The sequence below is a fragment of the Venturia canescens genome, chromosome 2 (assembly GCF_019457755.1).
Source record: "Venturia canescens isolate UGA chromosome 2, ASM1945775v1, whole genome shotgun sequence".
NCBI lineage: Eukaryota > Metazoa > Arthropoda > Insecta > Hymenoptera > Ichneumonidae > Venturia > Venturia canescens.
In genome coordinates this window covers 16498442-16517270 of record NC_057422.1, presented here as the reverse complement: position 1 = coordinate 16517270, position 18829 = coordinate 16498442, and the positions used below count along the sequence as shown (strand labels likewise).

General features: G+C 37.8%; 2 protein-coding genes across 6 annotated transcripts in view; one reads left to right on the top strand and one right to left on the bottom strand.

Moving 5' to 3' along the window:
• Positions 1 to 67: 67 nt before the first annotated feature.
• LOC122407369 (uncharacterized) lies at positions 68 to 14307 on the top strand. Its single transcript, XM_043413534.1, has 12 exons — positions 68 to 331; positions 497 to 745; positions 1138 to 1386; positions 1915 to 2261; positions 5470 to 5626; positions 5721 to 5881; positions 6308 to 6445; positions 6544 to 6751; positions 6850 to 6991; positions 7890 to 10656; positions 11351 to 11646; positions 12659 to 14307. Exons 1-10 carry the CDS (start codon positions 244 to 246, stop codon positions 8071 to 8073), a joined length of 1923 nt encoding a protein of 640 aa, XP_043269469.1. The 5' UTR covers positions 68 to 243; the 3' UTR covers positions 8074 to 10656; positions 11351 to 11646; positions 12659 to 14307.
• Positions 13695 to 18829, bottom strand: part of Grd (Glycine receptor) — a 41466-nt gene continuing 36331 nt past the window's right edge. For all 5 annotated transcript variants that reach the window (XM_043410734.1, XM_043410735.1, XM_043410738.1 and 2 more), the window contains 3 exons: positions 16045 to 16197; positions 15593 to 15849; positions 13695 to 15212 (listed from right to left, as the gene is read on the bottom strand). In XM_043410734.1, coding sequence (XP_043266669.1) covers positions 14862 to 15212; positions 15593 to 15849; positions 16045 to 16197 — 761 coding nt within the window. In that variant the 3' untranslated portion in view covers positions 13695 to 14861. The remainder of the gene's footprint in view (positions 15213 to 15592; positions 15850 to 16044; positions 16198 to 18829) is intronic.

Here is an 18829-nt window from a genome sequence, read left to right as displayed (position 1 = left end):
GGTCGTCAGCCTTCCTCGGCAAATCATCGCGGCGAGGGTAGCGCATTGAAAATTTTCGTTTTTTCCCCTCTCTTTACGTTAGTCTGTGCGACAGCGCGCGTGAACATTTATTTTCTGAACTTTGTAGCATTCAGTGTGATTCCACGAGTTTAAATTATTCAATAGGCTGCGTGTGATAAACGTGGAATTTGTTGCTCATTTATATCGCTGCTAACGTTTTTATTTCTGTACCATTGGGTAAAAATGGCCGCGAAAGATTTGCGGGCACTCAGTGAGACAGAAATAAAAAAATTTTTTGATTCTTTCGACACTGTTCTGACAGATTGCGATGGTAAAGATTGGCTCTCGTATTTCACTCAACGTAATCTTGTCATTCACGTCAAGTTCGTTTTTACGACGTCACATAAAAAATGATGACGAAAAATTCATTGATCATTCACTTACGAAATATAAATTCTTTTTGTGATTTTGTTTTTATAAACTCTGCTTTCTACAGGTGTGCTCTGGTTTCACACGAGCGCGTTGCCAAACGCTGCTGATGTTATGAACACTTTTCGAGATCTTGGTAAACAAGTTTTTTTCGTCACAAACAATAGCACCAAGACCCGTGAGGAATTTAGTGAAAAATGTGAAGTTTTAAATTTCATCGCGACACCCGAGGATATTCTTGGCACTGCCTATCTTACCGCGTGTTATCTTCGAGACATTAATTTTACGAAAAAAGCTTACGTCATTGGTTCAACTGGTGAGTGTACTTTTTTATTGAATCAAGTTTATTCACTTTGTATTTATTGAAAAACAATTGTTTCGCAATAATTTTATACACATCACAAATAACTCCGTCCAAAATTTTAAGCAAATGCAAAAATAATCGTACATTGGACCAAAATTTTGCAAAAGACATTATTGAATGCTATAATATTTTTTGATTGATATTATTTTTTTAATTTTTTTGCATTAATTTATTCATCACATGATTGAGTGCGTCCAAAATAAACAACCATGCAAAGTGACCACAGAAACTAGAAAAATCACTACGGTATTGATAAGATAACAGATTATTTGAAGAATGAATTCTAGTGCTCTCTGGTTATTAACTTTAACAGTCAGTCATTAAGTGAATGTTTTCATTCTTAGGTATTACAAAAGAATTGGATTATGTTGGAATTCCCCATATTGGTGTTGGACCAGATCCAGTGCTCAATTCTCCTTACGAACCATTCGAAATGGATCCCGAAGTTGGAGCCGTCATTGTTGGTTTTGATGAACATTTCAGTTACAGAAAAATGATGAAAGCAGCATCATACTTGAAGGACAAAGCTGTCCACTTCATAGCTACAAATACAGATGAAAGATTCCCTACATCGGGAAGCTTGGTAATTCCAGGTACAATAACAAGAAATGTTGCTGGATTAGATTAAAAGTATATGCTCAAAAACCCCAAATGTTCCAGAGAGTAATGGAACGCAGTGGACAATTAATTCCTCAAATGTCGAGAATAAATTTAAAAAAAGCTTTTTTTCCAGAAGCCTTTAGCAATCTCATTAATTGCTCCTGAATTTATTGAAAATTGAAGAAATTTCTTGACATATAAAAAAAGTTACATAAGTTTTCAATTGAAAAATCAGTTTACTTTCAGATTGATAGCAAACAATATTTATTCCAATGCAGAACGTAAAAGAATCAAACACTTGTAATTCCATGACTCACGCATTATAAATGATTCAATGAAAAAAAACTCTTTAAAAAATAGCAAAACTGTTCCAGAAGATTTATTCATAAATCTTACAAAATTTCAATGTTTTCTAAAAATATTCTATTATAATTGGGAGCTAGAAGTCAATCAATTGTTACCCTGAAGAAAGGGAAAGTCGATTCTAAAGTTCAAAATATTGATTTTTTCTTGTTCCTCAGGCACGGGGAGTTTAGTACGTTGCATAGAGACGTGCTCGGAGAGAAAGGCGGTTGTGATGGGAAAACCGGAAACCTATGTGGCTGATATGTTAGCAAAACATCACAAAATCGATCCGAAACGTACTTTGATGATAGGGGACCGTGCGAACACGGACATACTGTTGGGTACGCGTTGTGGTTTTCAAACGCTGCTCGTGCTTTCGGGTGTGACGACACTCGAAGAAGTCGAACACTGGCGAGGATCAGAAAAGCGAGAGCACAAAGGTTATTTACCGGATTTTTACACCGAACAACTGGGCGATCTTTTCCCACTTTTGCAGCATTACAAACGTAATTTACATAAATCGTGATTTCACCAGAAAAATCGTTTCTTCGTTGTTTAAAAACGTTGCATCGCGTGTTTCCTGTATTATATCCAAATCGTAAGATCGACGCGCGCCCTTCGGACTAAGAGAAGGAACAAGTAATGAAAACAAGATCGAATAGTCTTCGCGCTGTTTATTACTCATACATTCCACATTTCTATTTATATTCATGAATCTATGTGTGAGTAGACGACGATTATTTTCCACCACCGCATTCGCGTCAAGGACTACTCTGAAATCTACACCGAAATGAACCAAATTTGTTTTCCAAGGTTCGTCAGAGAATCTAAAATCCTCATATATCTGCTCACACATGAAAGTTTCACAGAAAATCAAGGATTGAACAGTAATCTTTGAAGCTTTGAAACCACGAAAGTCCAATGTTTAAATCTTGAAAAGTAAACACACGTTTTCCTCATCGAATTTAAAAAAAGGAGAAAAAAAATTTCTCCTAACAACGTTGCAAGAAGTAGCAGATGGAAATTAAAAAGTTCCACAATTCAATGTCAATTCACGAGCCAAGAATACTTTGCCTACCTTAGGGAGTAAAATCCTGCAGATTCGTTTTCAGTTTCGATCTAGAGCGAGTGGTCATGGAAGTCGTATATTTACGGTACTCGAAGCGTTATTGCGTAACAATGAATTTCTAAATGTAGCGAATATCTAGGAAATAATCGAAAGACTGGCATGTCCGTTTTGCACATTTCTGTAACGAATAATATAAAACAGGAAACTGGACGTGTTACCCTTTTGATTTTCATTTTTTCGTACATTTGTGGTTGCAACCAAAATAATGTTGCACAGAATTTTATTTTTATTCATTACAAACTAGTATTTCAAGTCGAAACATTTGGAAAATGATTTGTCAAATAAACTATCTGCTATAAAAAACTTTTTTCTCGTAATCCTACCATTTTTACATCTCACAAAAATTTGACTGTAAACTTGTTGCATTGGAAAAGCCTCGATGTATGAATTTTCGAAAACTCCCAAAACTATTAAACCTTGAAATTTTCACCGTCTCATTTGCGACTACAAATGCATGATTTATAACTTAATGATAAACACTTACGCGCAATTCTAGTCATAATATTGGAAATCGGAGTAACGGTCAGAGCTCCTCGTAACAAAATACTCGTCGCGTGAATCCGCGATCAATCTGTCGTTGGATATTAAAAAACGAAAAAAAAATAGTTTACAACAGCCTCAATGTAGTTTTCAAAGCTCTGCAAATTTATATACATATTTACATGCGTATATTGAACTACTCGTACCTATGTAACATAAATAAAGTTTTTAATATTGTAAATACGCATACTCGAGTGTATTCCACGCTTATGGAGAATGATTATGTCATCGGAAAACCATAAAAACTGTACCACGCAAGTTGAAAAGTCTCCCTTTATTCTAGCATGATTTTAAGGGAGTTCGTGCGAATCTAATAGGAATCGAAAATTCCAACTTTAAGAGTTGAAATTTGAAAATATGCTAGAAATATACGGCGTGCATTTATTCCTAGAATTATTATAAGATCTACCGTCCAGTTGTCGAGAAAACATTCAACGAAAATCGCCTTTTTTGAAGGGCTTTTATCGTAGGCACACTTTCTGTGCGACGATTTGGATTTAATGAAATGGGATCCTCCAAACTTTAAAGAGCCAAAAACGAGAATAAGGAAATATAATGTTTTTAGATTTCAATGATGTCTTGACATAAACGGTGGAAAGTTTGACAACACTACGAGCCAGCTGGTTTAAAATATAAATATGCAAACGCGTATAAATAGAAAATGGCTGTTGTCAAATTTTGCTTGACGAATTTACTATGAAAGTATTTTAACTGCTCATTATATTAAAAATTGATCAATCTCAACAAATAAGTTACACATAATTTTAACAATTGCGAGAATAAATGTTATTCTTTTCTTTGATCATCAAAAGAGCAAAAAAGTTCAGTTGCTTTTTTGCTCGGTGGAGTTGTTTTATGTGGAAATCTTTTTATAAAATGATAAATTTAGTTGTGAATAAGAATTTTATAATACTGAAGTTTGCAACGTTCGAATCCAACGAAATGATCTAAAAAAAACCCTCCAATAATTCCAGTAATTCTCCAATTTCGTTTCTTGCCGAATTTGCAATTCGTAATTTTTCAACCTGCACCGATGCTTCGTGAAATAAAAAATTGGTGAATTACAAATGTTTTTTTCGTTCATTTCGTCGGACTCCAACGTTGCAAACTTCAGCGTCGTAGAATTTTTGAACTTGGTGATCAAAATCTCCGAAATCAAAGTCTGAAGAAATTGAAATCATATTCTTGACAGGAGTGCCTCGATTTCGAGTTGGAGATACAGAATAAATGTACACTATGTTCCATTAATGCCTGGACCTGTCATAATACAACTTGAACGGTCGGTAACAATTGACAGGTCCAGACAATGCATAGTACCGTACGGGACCATTATTGTGCAGGGGGAGAAGGAAGGCAGTCGCAGGCATTTTTTTCATCTCCCGTAGAAAAGACCTGAGAGCGGTTTGGAACTGGGTATATTCGCGAGTGAGTCGATCGGCTGGAGAATTCTTCCGATAAATTTTCATAATAAATTTCATCCACAAAATTGGTCATTTATAAAATTGGCCGATCTCCAAGCGTTTCGACTGACGGTGTCGTCAAAGGTCGCGTGTCTGTCAATTTTTTCGATTACAACGATCGATGGAGAGGGGGGACGAGAAAAAATTGTAGCGAACTTTTTCATTCGGAGTTTAATTAACCGAGAATGAGAATTAGCAGGTTCGATCTTGAACTTGTGACAGGCAGCGCGTGGTTTGATTAATGACAACGATTAAAAGTGTTTACATCGTGCTCTGCGTGTCCGAATGAATCAACTTCGTTTTTCATTTCTTTTGTTTAGTTTTTCCACGATCGACAAATCGCACATGAGGTTATCGCCATATTTCCGCAACGAATGCTCTAATCTGCTCTCTCAGTTGCACGCTCTCCGGCATAATGATCGTTTGACGTTGCGTAATATTTACACGAGCCCAAGGTCATTTTGCAAAGTCAGCCTATTATCCTCCCTCTCCACTCGGACGACGTGGCAACACGCCAGGAAAATAAACGTCACGGTGCCTAGCATTGAAATCAGTGTGCTATATTTCTCTATCGAAAAATTCATTGATGCCAAAGAGAGTGAGCTTGTTGCACTCGAGCTTGTTGCACACTGCTCGTGATTCATTGCTCGTGTTCAGTAGTATTTTCCTCAATGGCAGCGAAAAGCTTGAGGTCTCTGGCGAAAGGGGAGTTGAAAAGTTTCGTTGATTCCTTCGACGTCGTTTTGTCCGATTGTGACGGTGAGTCCCAATTCCGATGCATCTATCGAAAAATATTGAAAAAAAACTAAACACTTTGACACGTTGATCCGCACCAATCTCTTCCAAATCGAAGGCGTTTTGTGGCGTGAAACCGAAGCGATTGAGGGCTCCCCTGAAGCAGTTGAAAACTTCAAGAAAATCGGCAAAAAGTTTTTCTACGTTACCAATAACAATGGCAAAACTCGAGAGGAACTTGTTGAAAAGTGCAAACAATTGATGTTCGATCCAGCGAAGGTAAGATTCGAGAATTTTTATTGATTCGTCGCAAGTTCCACGAGCGCGCAAGAGCCGGGGGATTTTATTAGCTCCGCGCCTACAAAAGCCCCTAGATTCAATCCCAAACGGTTGTTTCACATGAAACTGAACATTTCCGCATTGAATTCTTCCCATTCGACTTTTTTCTCAGGCTTGATATTTTCGAGTGAATGAGATCGTCGATTTCAAAGGCTTTTGCGAACCGCAAGCATGCGCCATTTTCTTGCGTTTTAATAAAACCCTCAAAGCTTCCGTACAGTCGAGAAAACGTTCGGAGACTTCAGTACGAAAATACCAAGTGGTGTCGATCGTTGAGCAAAAAATATTGAGCTGTACGGAATCGAAAAGCGTCTAGATAAAAACGAGGAGAAATAATGTTAAACGTACGTGCATAATTTGACGCAGGAAGAAATCGTGTGTACGTCTTTCCTCGCGGCGATGTATCTGAGGGAGAAGAAATTCAGTAAAAAAGTGTACGTCGTTGGTGGAACCGGTATAACCAGAGAATTGGAGGCTGTCGGTATTTCGCACACCGGAGTTGGGGTCGGTGCATCATTTTTTTCTTAGATAATAAGCTTTTGTTGATTTTTATTTTTTTTTTTAATTTTTTGCAATACCTGATGATGAGATTTTTGGTGCAGCCTGATCCAATGAGTGGAGACGCGACAGATGTGATCGTCAACTTTAAACCTGATCCCGATATCGGCGCTGTGATCGTCGGTTTCGACACCGATTTCAGTTACCCAAAACTCGTGAAAGCTGCGACTTATGCTGTTGATCCTAATGTGCATTTCATTGGAGCTAATCCAGACACCGTTAGACCTTCTCCAAATTCCAACATGTTTCCAGGTGATTTAAACAAAATCCTGTTTATTTTTATACGATAAAAAAGCTTTGCCTCAGTCGTTGCCCAACAAACTTGATCGGAATATTTTGGTATGAAACAGGAGCGGGATGTTTGATCACAGCGGTAGAAGCAGCAGCCGGAAGAAAAGCTGTGATCCTCGGTAAACCTGAACCCTACATAAGCGAATACATCATCAAAACTTATGGTCTAGACCCTGCCCGTACCCTCATGATCGGCGATAAGTACGATTTACCGGTTTTTATTAAATTTTCGTATATATTTACTCACACGAACATTTTTTTTTATTGGATATTCAAGTACGCAATGTCTGCAAAATATTTTCACCAAATTTCATAAAGATCGAAGCATCAGATTCGTGGCTATGAGTACTTCAACCGACCGCCCGGTGCGCGTGGTCGTCCAATACTTGAATCTTTAAACGCGATTATCTCAAAATCATCTATTTTGAAAAATACCTTTGCGGTGGACACGATTACTAAAAAACTATTAATCCGATCCATAAAAAATGTATACCAGTTATTGATTATAATAATAGCCAGGGCTTGGACGAAGGATTTCGTACTTTGTTGGAAAAACAAAATTGTAAGAAAAAACCGAAAATTTAGCACCTCAAAAAATGAATTTTTTTTTTAAACGATCGCCATTTTTTTAAATCAAAATTTTTAAAAATCCTCCGTACAAGCCCAAGCTATTGTTATAATAAATAAAGTTATAAATTTGGTATGGATCGAATTAATAGTTTTTTAGTTATCATGTTCACCGCAACTGATGCTCAAAAAAAGGTGTTACTGGAATACAGCTGGAGTTGCGCCATTTTGAGAAATTTTTTTATGAAAAAAATTGTACTTGTGTACTAATGAATATCGTTCACAGTTTTTCCATAAACATTTATTTTCTTGTCGAAAAAAAATCAAGAAAATCACGTCTTGTCGCCCGCTGCAAGTGTGTATAGGGCCTTAACAAAACTTTTCTGTTTTTTGAACGATTCTTTTCGCTCACATACTGAATTGAAATTTCATAGAAATTTTCCTTTCATTGTCATTTGTGTTTATAATACGTTTTAACAAAAATCATTACTAATTCAGTTTTTCATTTTTATTTATTGCGTAACTCTTGCAGCTGCAACACGGATATACTCCTGGGCAAACGTTGTGGATTCAAGACGTTGCTCGTACTGTCAGGCATCACGTCCGAGAGCGATGTCGCAGATCTCAACAAAACAACGAGACAAGAGGACAAACGAATCGTTCCCGATTTTTATACTGATCGATTATCGGATGTTTTTCAATTACTGAACGAATAACAAAAAAATATTCAATGAGTACTTTCACTAAACTGAATTCAGTATTGTTCAACTCCCGACGACTAGTGCGACGAAAAGAGGGGAGTTGTGTGTTTTATTCTATCTTTTCCCTCGTGTAAGATCGATTTAGTTAGTAAAGATGAAAGAAAATCCAATAATATTGGCAAAATACAATGAAACATCGATTAGTTTTTTTAAATTAAATTTTCAGGTCTAAGGACCATTTTATTTCAAATCTTTTTCGACTTTATTTGTAACGATTTGACAGTCGCAGGGAATCGCAGATTGTCGGAAGTATAAACGTGCGTTTTTCATGGAAAATTTGACTCTGAGATTGTCCATATAAAGTTTCGAATGAGGGCATTAAAAAAAACAAAAATACTTCAATACGCCACGTCGACGAGGTTCCGAAACGGTCGAAAGTGTTGTAACGAGAAGTGATAAAGTGTTTTTCATGAAAAATTTAACATTCCCATCGTTTAATGTCAAGTTTTTAATGAGAACACAAACCGTATAGTGAAATAGAGCATGTCGAACGTGATTCAGGAATGAGGAGGGAAAAAAAGCAATGAAAAAGTATTAGCGCAAAGTGTAACGAAAAAATTAGTTTCGAGGAAAACACGTCGCCTGCGAACAGCGCATGAGGTCACATTTTCCATCGTTTTAACGCTGCTTCTGGTAGAACTTATTTTCTTTCAAAGAGCGATAAAAAAGTAACGATTTTTCGGAAACACTAGAGAGGTGGGCGCGTAACCGCCCGAAGTTTATAAGACGCAAAACTGAAGTTTTAGATATATTCAATCATCATTGAATATAAGCTGAATATTATTTGCGTTATGAATATCGCAATGTAAGGAAAACCTAATTGTATGATTTGACAGTCTCGATAAAAGGACTTTACTTCCATATAAAAAATTTCGTATTCGTTCTCTCTTTTGAGATTTATTTACAAACGTATATTTCGAACTCTTCGCTCGTCGTCGATAAATGAACTTACAAAGCCCCATAGCACTGAATATTTGACAACAAATATCCATAAATGTCAACACTTTATAACGCAGGAATACCGAAAAATTTATGATCCGCGTTGTGAAATAATGAAATCTCCGAACCAAAGTCACCATCGTATTTTCAGTCACGTTAATATTTAAAATTCAAAGTTGGGAAATAAATTTGCTCAATTTTCCATAGCACAATAAACGAATTACAGAAGATTGATCTCTCTCAAAGTAATCAGCGACAAAGTGTTTCCATTGAAGCTCTAATTTGTCGATTGTTCTGCTGTAGATTGATATTCAAGTGGAAAAGTTTGATGCGCAGAGTACGGTAGCCCGAAAGACGATCGTCGTTCAATCGAATCGACCTTGACAGTGTGATAGTCGTATCTCTGCTTGTCACTCTCTTCGTATCGCGATCAAACATGTATTCACGTGCTATTTTTCGCGTATAAAAGTGCCTTTATTTGTGTATATACGGACCTCTGCCACACTGCCGAGATTAAGCCAGGTTGATTCACTCGAATTTCCAACGCATTTAGTACATGACTTGCTCGATCACGAGTCAATGGAAAGTTTCAACTGATGTTTTACGGTTCTTCGTGTAATCAAAAAATCATTGGAGATTTAAAAAAAACTATAATCTGTTATCGTCTTGTAATATGAAACGGAGTTTGCAGAGAATCCGAATTCTCATTCACATTCTTTTCGCTTTAGAAAAATTTTCATCGATATTTAACAAGAATCGAATAACATTTTTATTAATTCGGTTTACACTAGATAACAGTATTCAATAAACGCTGGAATATTGTGTAGTTGAACAGGTGAATCGTTACTTATTTGAATATAAAACTCATTTAATGGCAGCTGCTCTGTTCTGAGGCGTCGGAAATGTCGATATCATTGTGAATTCAACTAATGAAAAATAGAGTTTCGAATGACTTTTGTTGTGTAATAAGGAGAATTAAACAAAAAAATGGTTATGGAAATTTGACAAAATTTCTAAAATCTAAAAATTCTAAAAATTTTGTTACATAAAACATCTGAGAAGCTGCAAGAAACTCTGAAAACCCTTGTGAACGTTCCATCGTCGAAAACTTTTTGAGAAATTTGTTGCATGAAAAAAAGTAAAAGGGGGAAAAAACGCCGTTGAAGAATAAGACCGGAGAAAATTGCAGCAGAAACTGTGAGGAACGCTCGGCGAGTGAACCTCCCCCGTGCGGCAACCGCGGGAACGTTGGAAACCGCGTATGGAAAAAAGAAAACGGCGAAGACTGCCTCTGTGTTACGATGCGAGCGAGTTCGCTGCGAGTGTATCGAGTGTTTTCGGAACGGAATCTCATAAGTAGCGTCTCCGCTTGCGTCTGGAGTTCTCTTTTCAAGGTTTGACAGTGTAGCTTTGGAGTTCCACGCTCTCCACGACTCCGTCACCCATTTCACATACTCGTTTGGTCTTTCACGATCACAAAATTAGAGGGGAGGCAAAAATAGTTTTTCAAAATGTCGTATAAATTAGTAAGTGAACTGAGCGAAAAAGAAATGAAGAATTTCTCTGAGAGCTTCGACACGGTCATTGTGTTTTCCGAAGGTACGTAAACATTTGCAGTCTCCGATTGAAATTGCTGTTTTCGCTCTCGCCTCATATATTTAAATTGCTAATTTTTTGAATAACTAATGCACCGCCAGACTGTGAAGAGCAAGGACTCGAAATGCACTCAAGGTCAAGCGATCGCGAAATATACCAGTCAAATATTTCACCTGAATGTCGTTTAAATTTTTCATGAGACAAAACTCATGTTGTGTACACAAAAATGAAGAATTTTCAATCCGGATTAAAACCAATTTTCCTTTCGTTTTTCAAATTCAGGCCAAGCCTCACTGACCCACAATTCGTCTGTATCAGAATCATTTTTCCATCTCTCGTATAACGAAACTATCGGAATGTAATTTTTTCTTGATCGATTAAAATACTAATCTTATACGGAAAATATTATTTCAGAGACTATAGAAATGTATTGATACAAGTAAATGTAAATTTGACATTTGTCACATCATTAAAATTCGTTAACGAATCTATTCTTCTCACTGATACTGATTAAATATTCCTCTGATAATTCCAACATTTTATAAAACTCGATTCTTATCGTATAGTGAATAACACTTTCTATTTTTCGCGATCGCTTTACGAAAAAAATTCGCCTAAAGTCTGCGCAGCGACGTAAAAAAAGTTAAAAAGCCTTTTCCGATCGAAGTTAAAACGAATAAATGTACAATATTTTCAGTTCTCAGTGGAAAGGGAGGCGAAATTTCGACTCCAGGGAGCGCGGTCGACATCCTGAAAAAAATCGGCAAAAGACTTGTTTACTTCAGCCGTGATTGTTCGATGTCGCGACGTGAAATATGTGAGGATCTAAGGAAGGCGAATCACGAGCTCGAGCCAAATGAAATTATCTGTATGACGTCGCTAATCGCGAAATATTTGAAGAGCCGTTTGATCGACAAAAAAATCTACGTGATTGGCTCCCCGGGAATCAGCGAAGAGCTCGACGACGTTGGTTTGCCGAATTTTGGAACGGGAGTGTGTATTTTCAATTGGATTTTTCCCTTCATCCCGGATATTCGAGGTCAAAACAGCTGTACTTGAACCATTGTCAATCGCTCTCAATTTATCTATTTTTTCACATTTCACGTGAACTAGGATTGCTAGGACAATCCAAAATTATGGCACCGCCATTTTTTCATTTTCTGTCTCAGTTATTTGTCGATTCATCAAACGTGAACAAATGGAAACAGAAGTAAGAAGTTCTGACGTCGAATATACGGTAGCATGGATTAAGGTAGATCATGCACTCATGATCGTATTTTCTGGGTGTCTAAATTGGGTCGATTTTTACTTCCTAATTAAAGATATTATCACTCTAAATTAATGCCAGAGTCATTAATTGAACGGGGATTCATCAATGACTGAACCTGAAATTTCATTCGTCCTTGACTAACATACTATAATTTTTTATGTAAAAAATCGTTTTAGAGAGTGCAAAGGGAAATGGATCAAGAAAAAAAGTATTAATAAAAAGACAGAAGGCTATGAAAAGAATGGCCCAAGCCAAGAAGAAACAAAATGCTGAAATAAGCAAATGTGAGATTACACGAGTGCTCGTTACCAATTTCGTTCAATCTTTAACGAAATATATCTTTATTACTAGGAAGACAATCGCCTCGAATTTTTTCCCAAATCTTCATTATATTCTTTATTGTTATTGTGTACTTTTTTATAAATTTCGTAAGAAGCGTTCATTCGTTATATGGAAAGATAAACGATTTTTTACGCAAATCGTTTCGTGCATGAACTACCTTAACGGTTACCCTTTAAAAAATGCTCACTTGAAGCAATTGCAATTGTTCAAGTCGACGAATTTCGAGTTGATGATCAATTTCGCAATGCTTTCATTCTGAGCAATCATTCTAACGGCTTAAGCTCGAAGAACACTCCATTCGCTCATATCATCGATAAACTATGGTGAAAAAAGTCATCGCTCGATGGAAGGCACGATTGTGTTGTTACATCACAGGTCAAATATTATTTTTAGCCAGACATTTTAACGACGGATTTGGCGACGTTCGTACATTCGTACGAAGATGATCCAGAGATCGGAGCCGTCGTCGTTGGTTACGACGAGCACTTCAGCTACCCGAAGATGTTACGAGCAGCTTCGTATTTGAGCGTAACAAATGTAATTCACGTGGCATGCACCGAGAGAACAAAAACAGCAGCTGCTCTCGTCGCATGTATCGAGACGTGCTCCGAAAAGAAAGCAATTGTTTTCGATACTTCAGCTACCCTAATCAGCAACACTCTCATCAATGATTATCGGATAATACCTGAAAATACACTGATTATCGCACCTGCTGAAAACGGCGACATTTGTCTTGCGAGGTACCGGAGACTACACGACTTTTTATCTATTGAACCGCTCAATAAAACCTCCGCCTTCATATCATCCAATAAACTTGACGAGCTCGCGATAGACTCGATTCTGCATGCTAATGATTTGGCAGAATTTGCAGCTTGTTTGAAGATTTAATTCATAATTAAAGGGGAAGTTTTATTCGAACGGAAACAATTTCTTAAAGGCTGTTCGTAATCTTCGAGATCGCGAGAAAACCGAGTTTCTACTCGTACCGATTCTATCTCGGATTCCATCCTTTAGAAATGAGTCAATCGTTCTTACCTTGAAACTGCTTTGCGTGTTGAGGCCTCGAAAAAAAAAAATCATGAATAATCACAAAAAATTCAAGTTGAATCTGCTCCATTTCACGATTATTATTTCATGTCGTTTTGCCACCTGGATTTGTAGATAAAATTTGATAAAGAAAGGAATGATAAAGGAATGGAATGATCGAATATGAAATAGCGAGAGAATATATCAACAAAATTGTACTTTTAGGGGAATCAATAGAAATCATTTATATGGGTTTGAAATCGTTTTGAAAAGAACATTTTTCGATTGTGCAACCTCAGTGAAAATTTCTATTGATAACGAGGCAGAGAATCAAAATTAGGGTATAATGTTATTTCCAATATGGATGAAAAATCGTGGCGAAGGTTCAACGAAATGCAACGAGTTCAATGCCAATAACGTTCATTTTTTTAAATCATGTTTCATAATACATATTCCATTGTTATAATATATAGTAGAAGATGGAATTTCGTATTTATTGTATATAATTTGCTTAGAGGTAAATCCGTGACCCGTCGATGATCCTGCATTCGATGCGAGCATGAGAGTTCAAAAATATGTTAACTTATATACATAGCGTATTTTCAAAAATTCTTGCGACAGTCGATCATCAAAAACAATATCAGGCTCGGTAAACACAAAAATCTAAAAAAATGATGTCACAAAATCGTCGACGTTTGTGAATAACGATTGTGAAAATGAGCTAGATTTTTTATAGATTAAACAATGTAGAAAACGTGATTGCTCGATGAATTTGCAATTTATGATGATAACTCAAAGGTCTTTTCCTCATTGTAAAAATGGATCTTGCCTAAATTTTTTGTATGCAACTATTGATCATTTCGTGATGATCACGAGGAGCTCTAAACTTTCTGAGTGAATTAATAAAATAATTCCTCCAATAAGTAGCTCTGAAAAATACAAAATTGAGACTGACCAATTCATGAAAATGTCGCGAAATAAATGAGAATATAAAAACTTTGATTCTGTGATTCATATCTGTCAGTTGTTTCGTGTCATTCATTTAGCCTGTGCCCTCCTTGATTTATTTCATATCTATATCGATACGAGGAAATATAAATGGCTGATTGCAGAAGAAATGGATATATTTTGGAAACAAGAGGAAGAAAAAGGATAAACGCGATGTAACCGCTAGTAAAACTGCTATAAAAATGGTGATTAAAAGTGTAAAAATGAGAAAAAAGTGAAAAAATTGATAATGCTCGCTGTGGTTATATTTCTTCGCTTGATAATCACTTTCTTGGAATTGTGAGCATTTCCGATGATAATTTTTTGCATTATTTACCCTTTATGTACAACGATAGGTGTAAAATTGGTCGGCTAATACCCAGACGGATTTATCTGTTGTTTCTCGTTTTTAATTCGCTTCTCCTTATTCACGTAATTTATTTACTTACTCGTTCGTTCTCCATTTTATTCAATTTCTTTTCTTTTGTTTTTGTTTGTTTGGTTTTTTTGTATCGTGTATCGCAATATAATCTATCCAACAGTTTCGCTTGAAATAACGAAGTATATACTTTCTGGTTTCGAACTACGATATACGCTCACTTCTCGACAGGTACGACCACCAGTAAAACACATTTATTGCGAGAAATAAAAGTGGAAATACTACTCTGCTTGCGCGATCGATCTTCGATACGGAATTGTATCTCGGCGCTCTTCTTCGTCTTCTTCTAGTTGAAACATGAATCCGTGGTGGCGGTTGAGGTGGCGGTGGACTGCATGGAACGCACGATAACTGCCATTGCCCGCTCGAGTTTCTTCTCTCGGGATCGGGTAGTGCGGCTAAAGGTATAACTTCTATTACACCGTCGCCGTTCAGAGTGAAACTGCGATTGCCGCAACTTCGCCCCGACGAATTCGCCGATGATTTTCTCCGTATCTACGATCATTAAACGACTCGAAGTTTTGCATATAAAAAATGAATTAATGAAAAATAGGAAAATTGATTGCTTTTCGTAAATGTGTTATAAAACCGAATGCAAGTGAGAGTGATCCGCAGAGAATATTGCAACGGTTTGGGCTCACTTGTTTCTCTCTTTTTTTATTTTTATTCCAATCATGAATGACGCGATAAAATCAGAGGAGCAAAGTAGGTAAGGACAATACAAACGATTGCCGGCTCAAGTATCTTTTCAATCTTTCACTGTTTCGTGTATTCAGCCTGAATATTCATATTCAATTGATTATTATTTCAATATATCGACTCGGTATCGCAGTAACAATTAAGAAAAATAAATTTGTGGCTAATGGGATACAAACCGTTTCGCGTTTTCGAGGATGGCGGGAGATCTCATCGTCGCTGGAGCTGTCCGTGTCGCTGAGATCGGAGCTGAAGTAGCACTCGCCCGAGCCGTATTTAGTGAAGTAATGAACCACCGCGAATTGTATTATCGTTGCAAAGATAAAGGCAAATGAGAGAAAAACGAAGAAATCGAGGGCCGTGGGGTAAGGAACTTTAGGCAAATCGGTACGAGCCTCGAGCCCGAGAAAAGTCATAGTTAGAACCGTAGTTATACCTTTGGAAAGGAAAAATATCACGATTATTTAACCTCAAATAAAAGGGCAAGCAAAGCGTTGAAAAAGAGCCTCATAGGCATGCAAAAAAAATTCATTTCGATTGAGCAAATCGTGAGTCTTTATTTTATGAATTATTTTGACGACCATTAGATTTGCAGTTCAACGAAATAGATTGAAAAACAAAACCAACTGACCTAAGGAGACTCGGTCTGCAGTAGCTTCGCGATTGAGCCAGAACGAGACCCACGAGAGAACAACGAGAAGAACACATGGTCCGTAAACTTGAATGAGAAAATTACCCATGTGCCTTTGAAGATGAAAAGACACTAGAAGCATACTGTACTCAGCTGCGAATATGAAAACAAAGCACAATTGATAATCATATTAATTCATTTGTTTTGATGAAGAAACCTTTGTTCTGCCTGTTTGTTCATTACTCAAGATGCTAATTTTTTTTCAGGTTTTTATTTATTAACAGGCGTGTTGCAGTTATTTTCAGAGGAAAAATGAAAAAAAAAAAAAAAAATCGTTCCAAAGAACACCGCCGCGATGGCTCTCTTGAACCGTAGCTCGAGTTGGCAACACAATTATTATATACATACGTGGAAATTTTATCTGTCGTATTAATTGCATCGTTACTTTTCCTCTCCTTTCCACCTCTTCCTCCCTCGCCCTTCTTTCTTTCTCATTCTGTTTTCTTGGTCGCGTTCTCCATTAATTTACTTTACTCCACCGTCCCTTCGATTTCCCCACCACCCTTAATGAATCCCGCCAGGGTTTTTCACTCTCTGGCGTACAAATTGCTGGAGCACTTGAAAACGTTGATTGCTCTCGCCAAAGCCCATGGAAACGAGCACGAAAGTAGGAAAATAAAGGTTTCAAAAGCTGGTGCTACGGAACCCTCGCGACAGGGTATATGAGTACGAGAACGAGAGGAAAGATAGAAAAAGTAGAAAAAGTTGAAGAATTGTCAAGAGAGAGAGAGAGAGAGAGAAAAGTGGCTGGGAAGGGGGAGCATCCGAAGCTTCATTGCGCGCAATATCATCATGTGATTCGACGTCTTTGTGCCAAATACAGTACACTGTTGAAGTTTTCAACACATAGAGGGAACCTGCCGAGGGCACACGATCCAGTCGCTAATCGAACGAAATTCGATTAACGGCAAGAGATCACATGCTCTAAACTACTCTCCATCCCACTCGACCCGTAGACCAGAAATCTTGAAGACGAACTTGGCGGAGTTTCGAGTACGTATAACTATATACCTACATATTATAGTCGTAAATTCGAAGTCGGAGAAACTTCACAATAGTCTTGAAGAAGGCGTTGAATCGCCTTGAACGAGTCGCAATTAGTGAACGCTTGACTTTTTCCCTTCCCAAAATGTAAGGCATCTTTCCCTCGCCCCCTCTCTTTCCCACTCACTCTCAGAACCATTAGCTTCCTGACAGACACCGCGGGCGCGAGAAGCCTAAAAGAGCATCGAAGCTTGCCAAAAAATGTTAGTCCCTCTTTTTCATCATTTTTCCCCCAAGTCTCCACTTTTCTGCAGGCTCAAGAAAGACGTAACTGGCCTCACGCTCGAGGTCGCTCTCTGTGCTCAACCACCGCGACAAACTTTTAACACTTTGTTCAAGTGTGACGAATAAAAAAAAAAAAATAAAAAAAGAAAGAAAAAGAAAAAAAGACGAAAAGAAAAGAATGAAAAAGTTCAGGACGGCGATGTCTTTTGTTTCATGGCATCGTATATCCTCGTATATATGTAGGCGGAATCTCTTTTTGGAATCATAACTAGATTCACTCTCCTCTTTTTTCCCCTTTGCGTTCTCGTAGTCCGATCTTTTTTTGATTACAGGCAAACTTGCTACGGGTTTATAGAAATTTATGATGATGCTTGCTGTCGCGGAATGTGAACAATATTTAACACTAAAATTCTGTGCTTCGCAGTATGAAAAATATTATACAAATTCGATTCTTAATTTTCAAGATTTCCTGGTATCTGTGCGTGATTCAAAGAAATTTTTCGCATCCATCCGGGTGACTCATCAACGCAAATGACGAGAAATCCACCATCCCCTGAAGCGGTAACGAGATTTTATTTTATTCTGAGAAAAAAAGTAAAAATCTGGCTGATCCCTTAATGCTGAGGATAAGTTAAAAATTCGGAGCGTAAAACGCAGCCTTTCGGCAGCCTCACTTTCACCCTCTTTCAGAGGCTCGGAAGATACGAGCTTGAGTTTATCTGAGCCGTAATAAATTTTTGGACCTCATCGTTTTTCTCCGCTCCCGCGTGAGCCGTGTCCTCCGCATTGGCGAGACCGACAAACCGTTCTTTGGTTAGTTGGTCGCGTGGAATTTATCCCCGATAACCAGCACATTCGGGACGGAGCAGGAGGGTAAAAAATGCTGCGTTGACTCAATTACCATCCTTCGTTTTCGCTCCTTCCCTGATACGCCGTCGTCGTCGTCGTCGTCGTCGTCGTCGCTCGTCTTTTCCGAATGAAGCATACCTGCCCCCTCGTGCTTGGCGCAATTCGACCTTCCTCCGGTCTATGGAGATGGCATACTTTTCCGAGAGACCTGAGCCTGCTCAGCTCCACTCACGTGCCGGATATTAGATCCCTCGACAACTCCGGCCTTACATACCCTCACCAGTTACCAATGAACACTCTATCTCGAGTGGCATCATCGCCACTTTGCTTTTGCTACTTTACCTTTTTTCCTATGTCTATATTCGTCACAGTTGTATATAGCGATGTGCCTCGCTACGAGTAGTGACTAAAACTCATGCTTTAAGGCGCATGACTCCGTCAATTCTGGCATCAAACCATCTCGACCGTGTGCATCCACTGCGTTTGTACGTGTGTGCATTGAAACACGTAATTTTGTATGCGCGACCGACAAATTCGCGAATCACTTCTTCACTGTCTTTCAAGAAGGCGAGGAAAGGGCGACGAGGATGAGAGAAACGGAGCGATA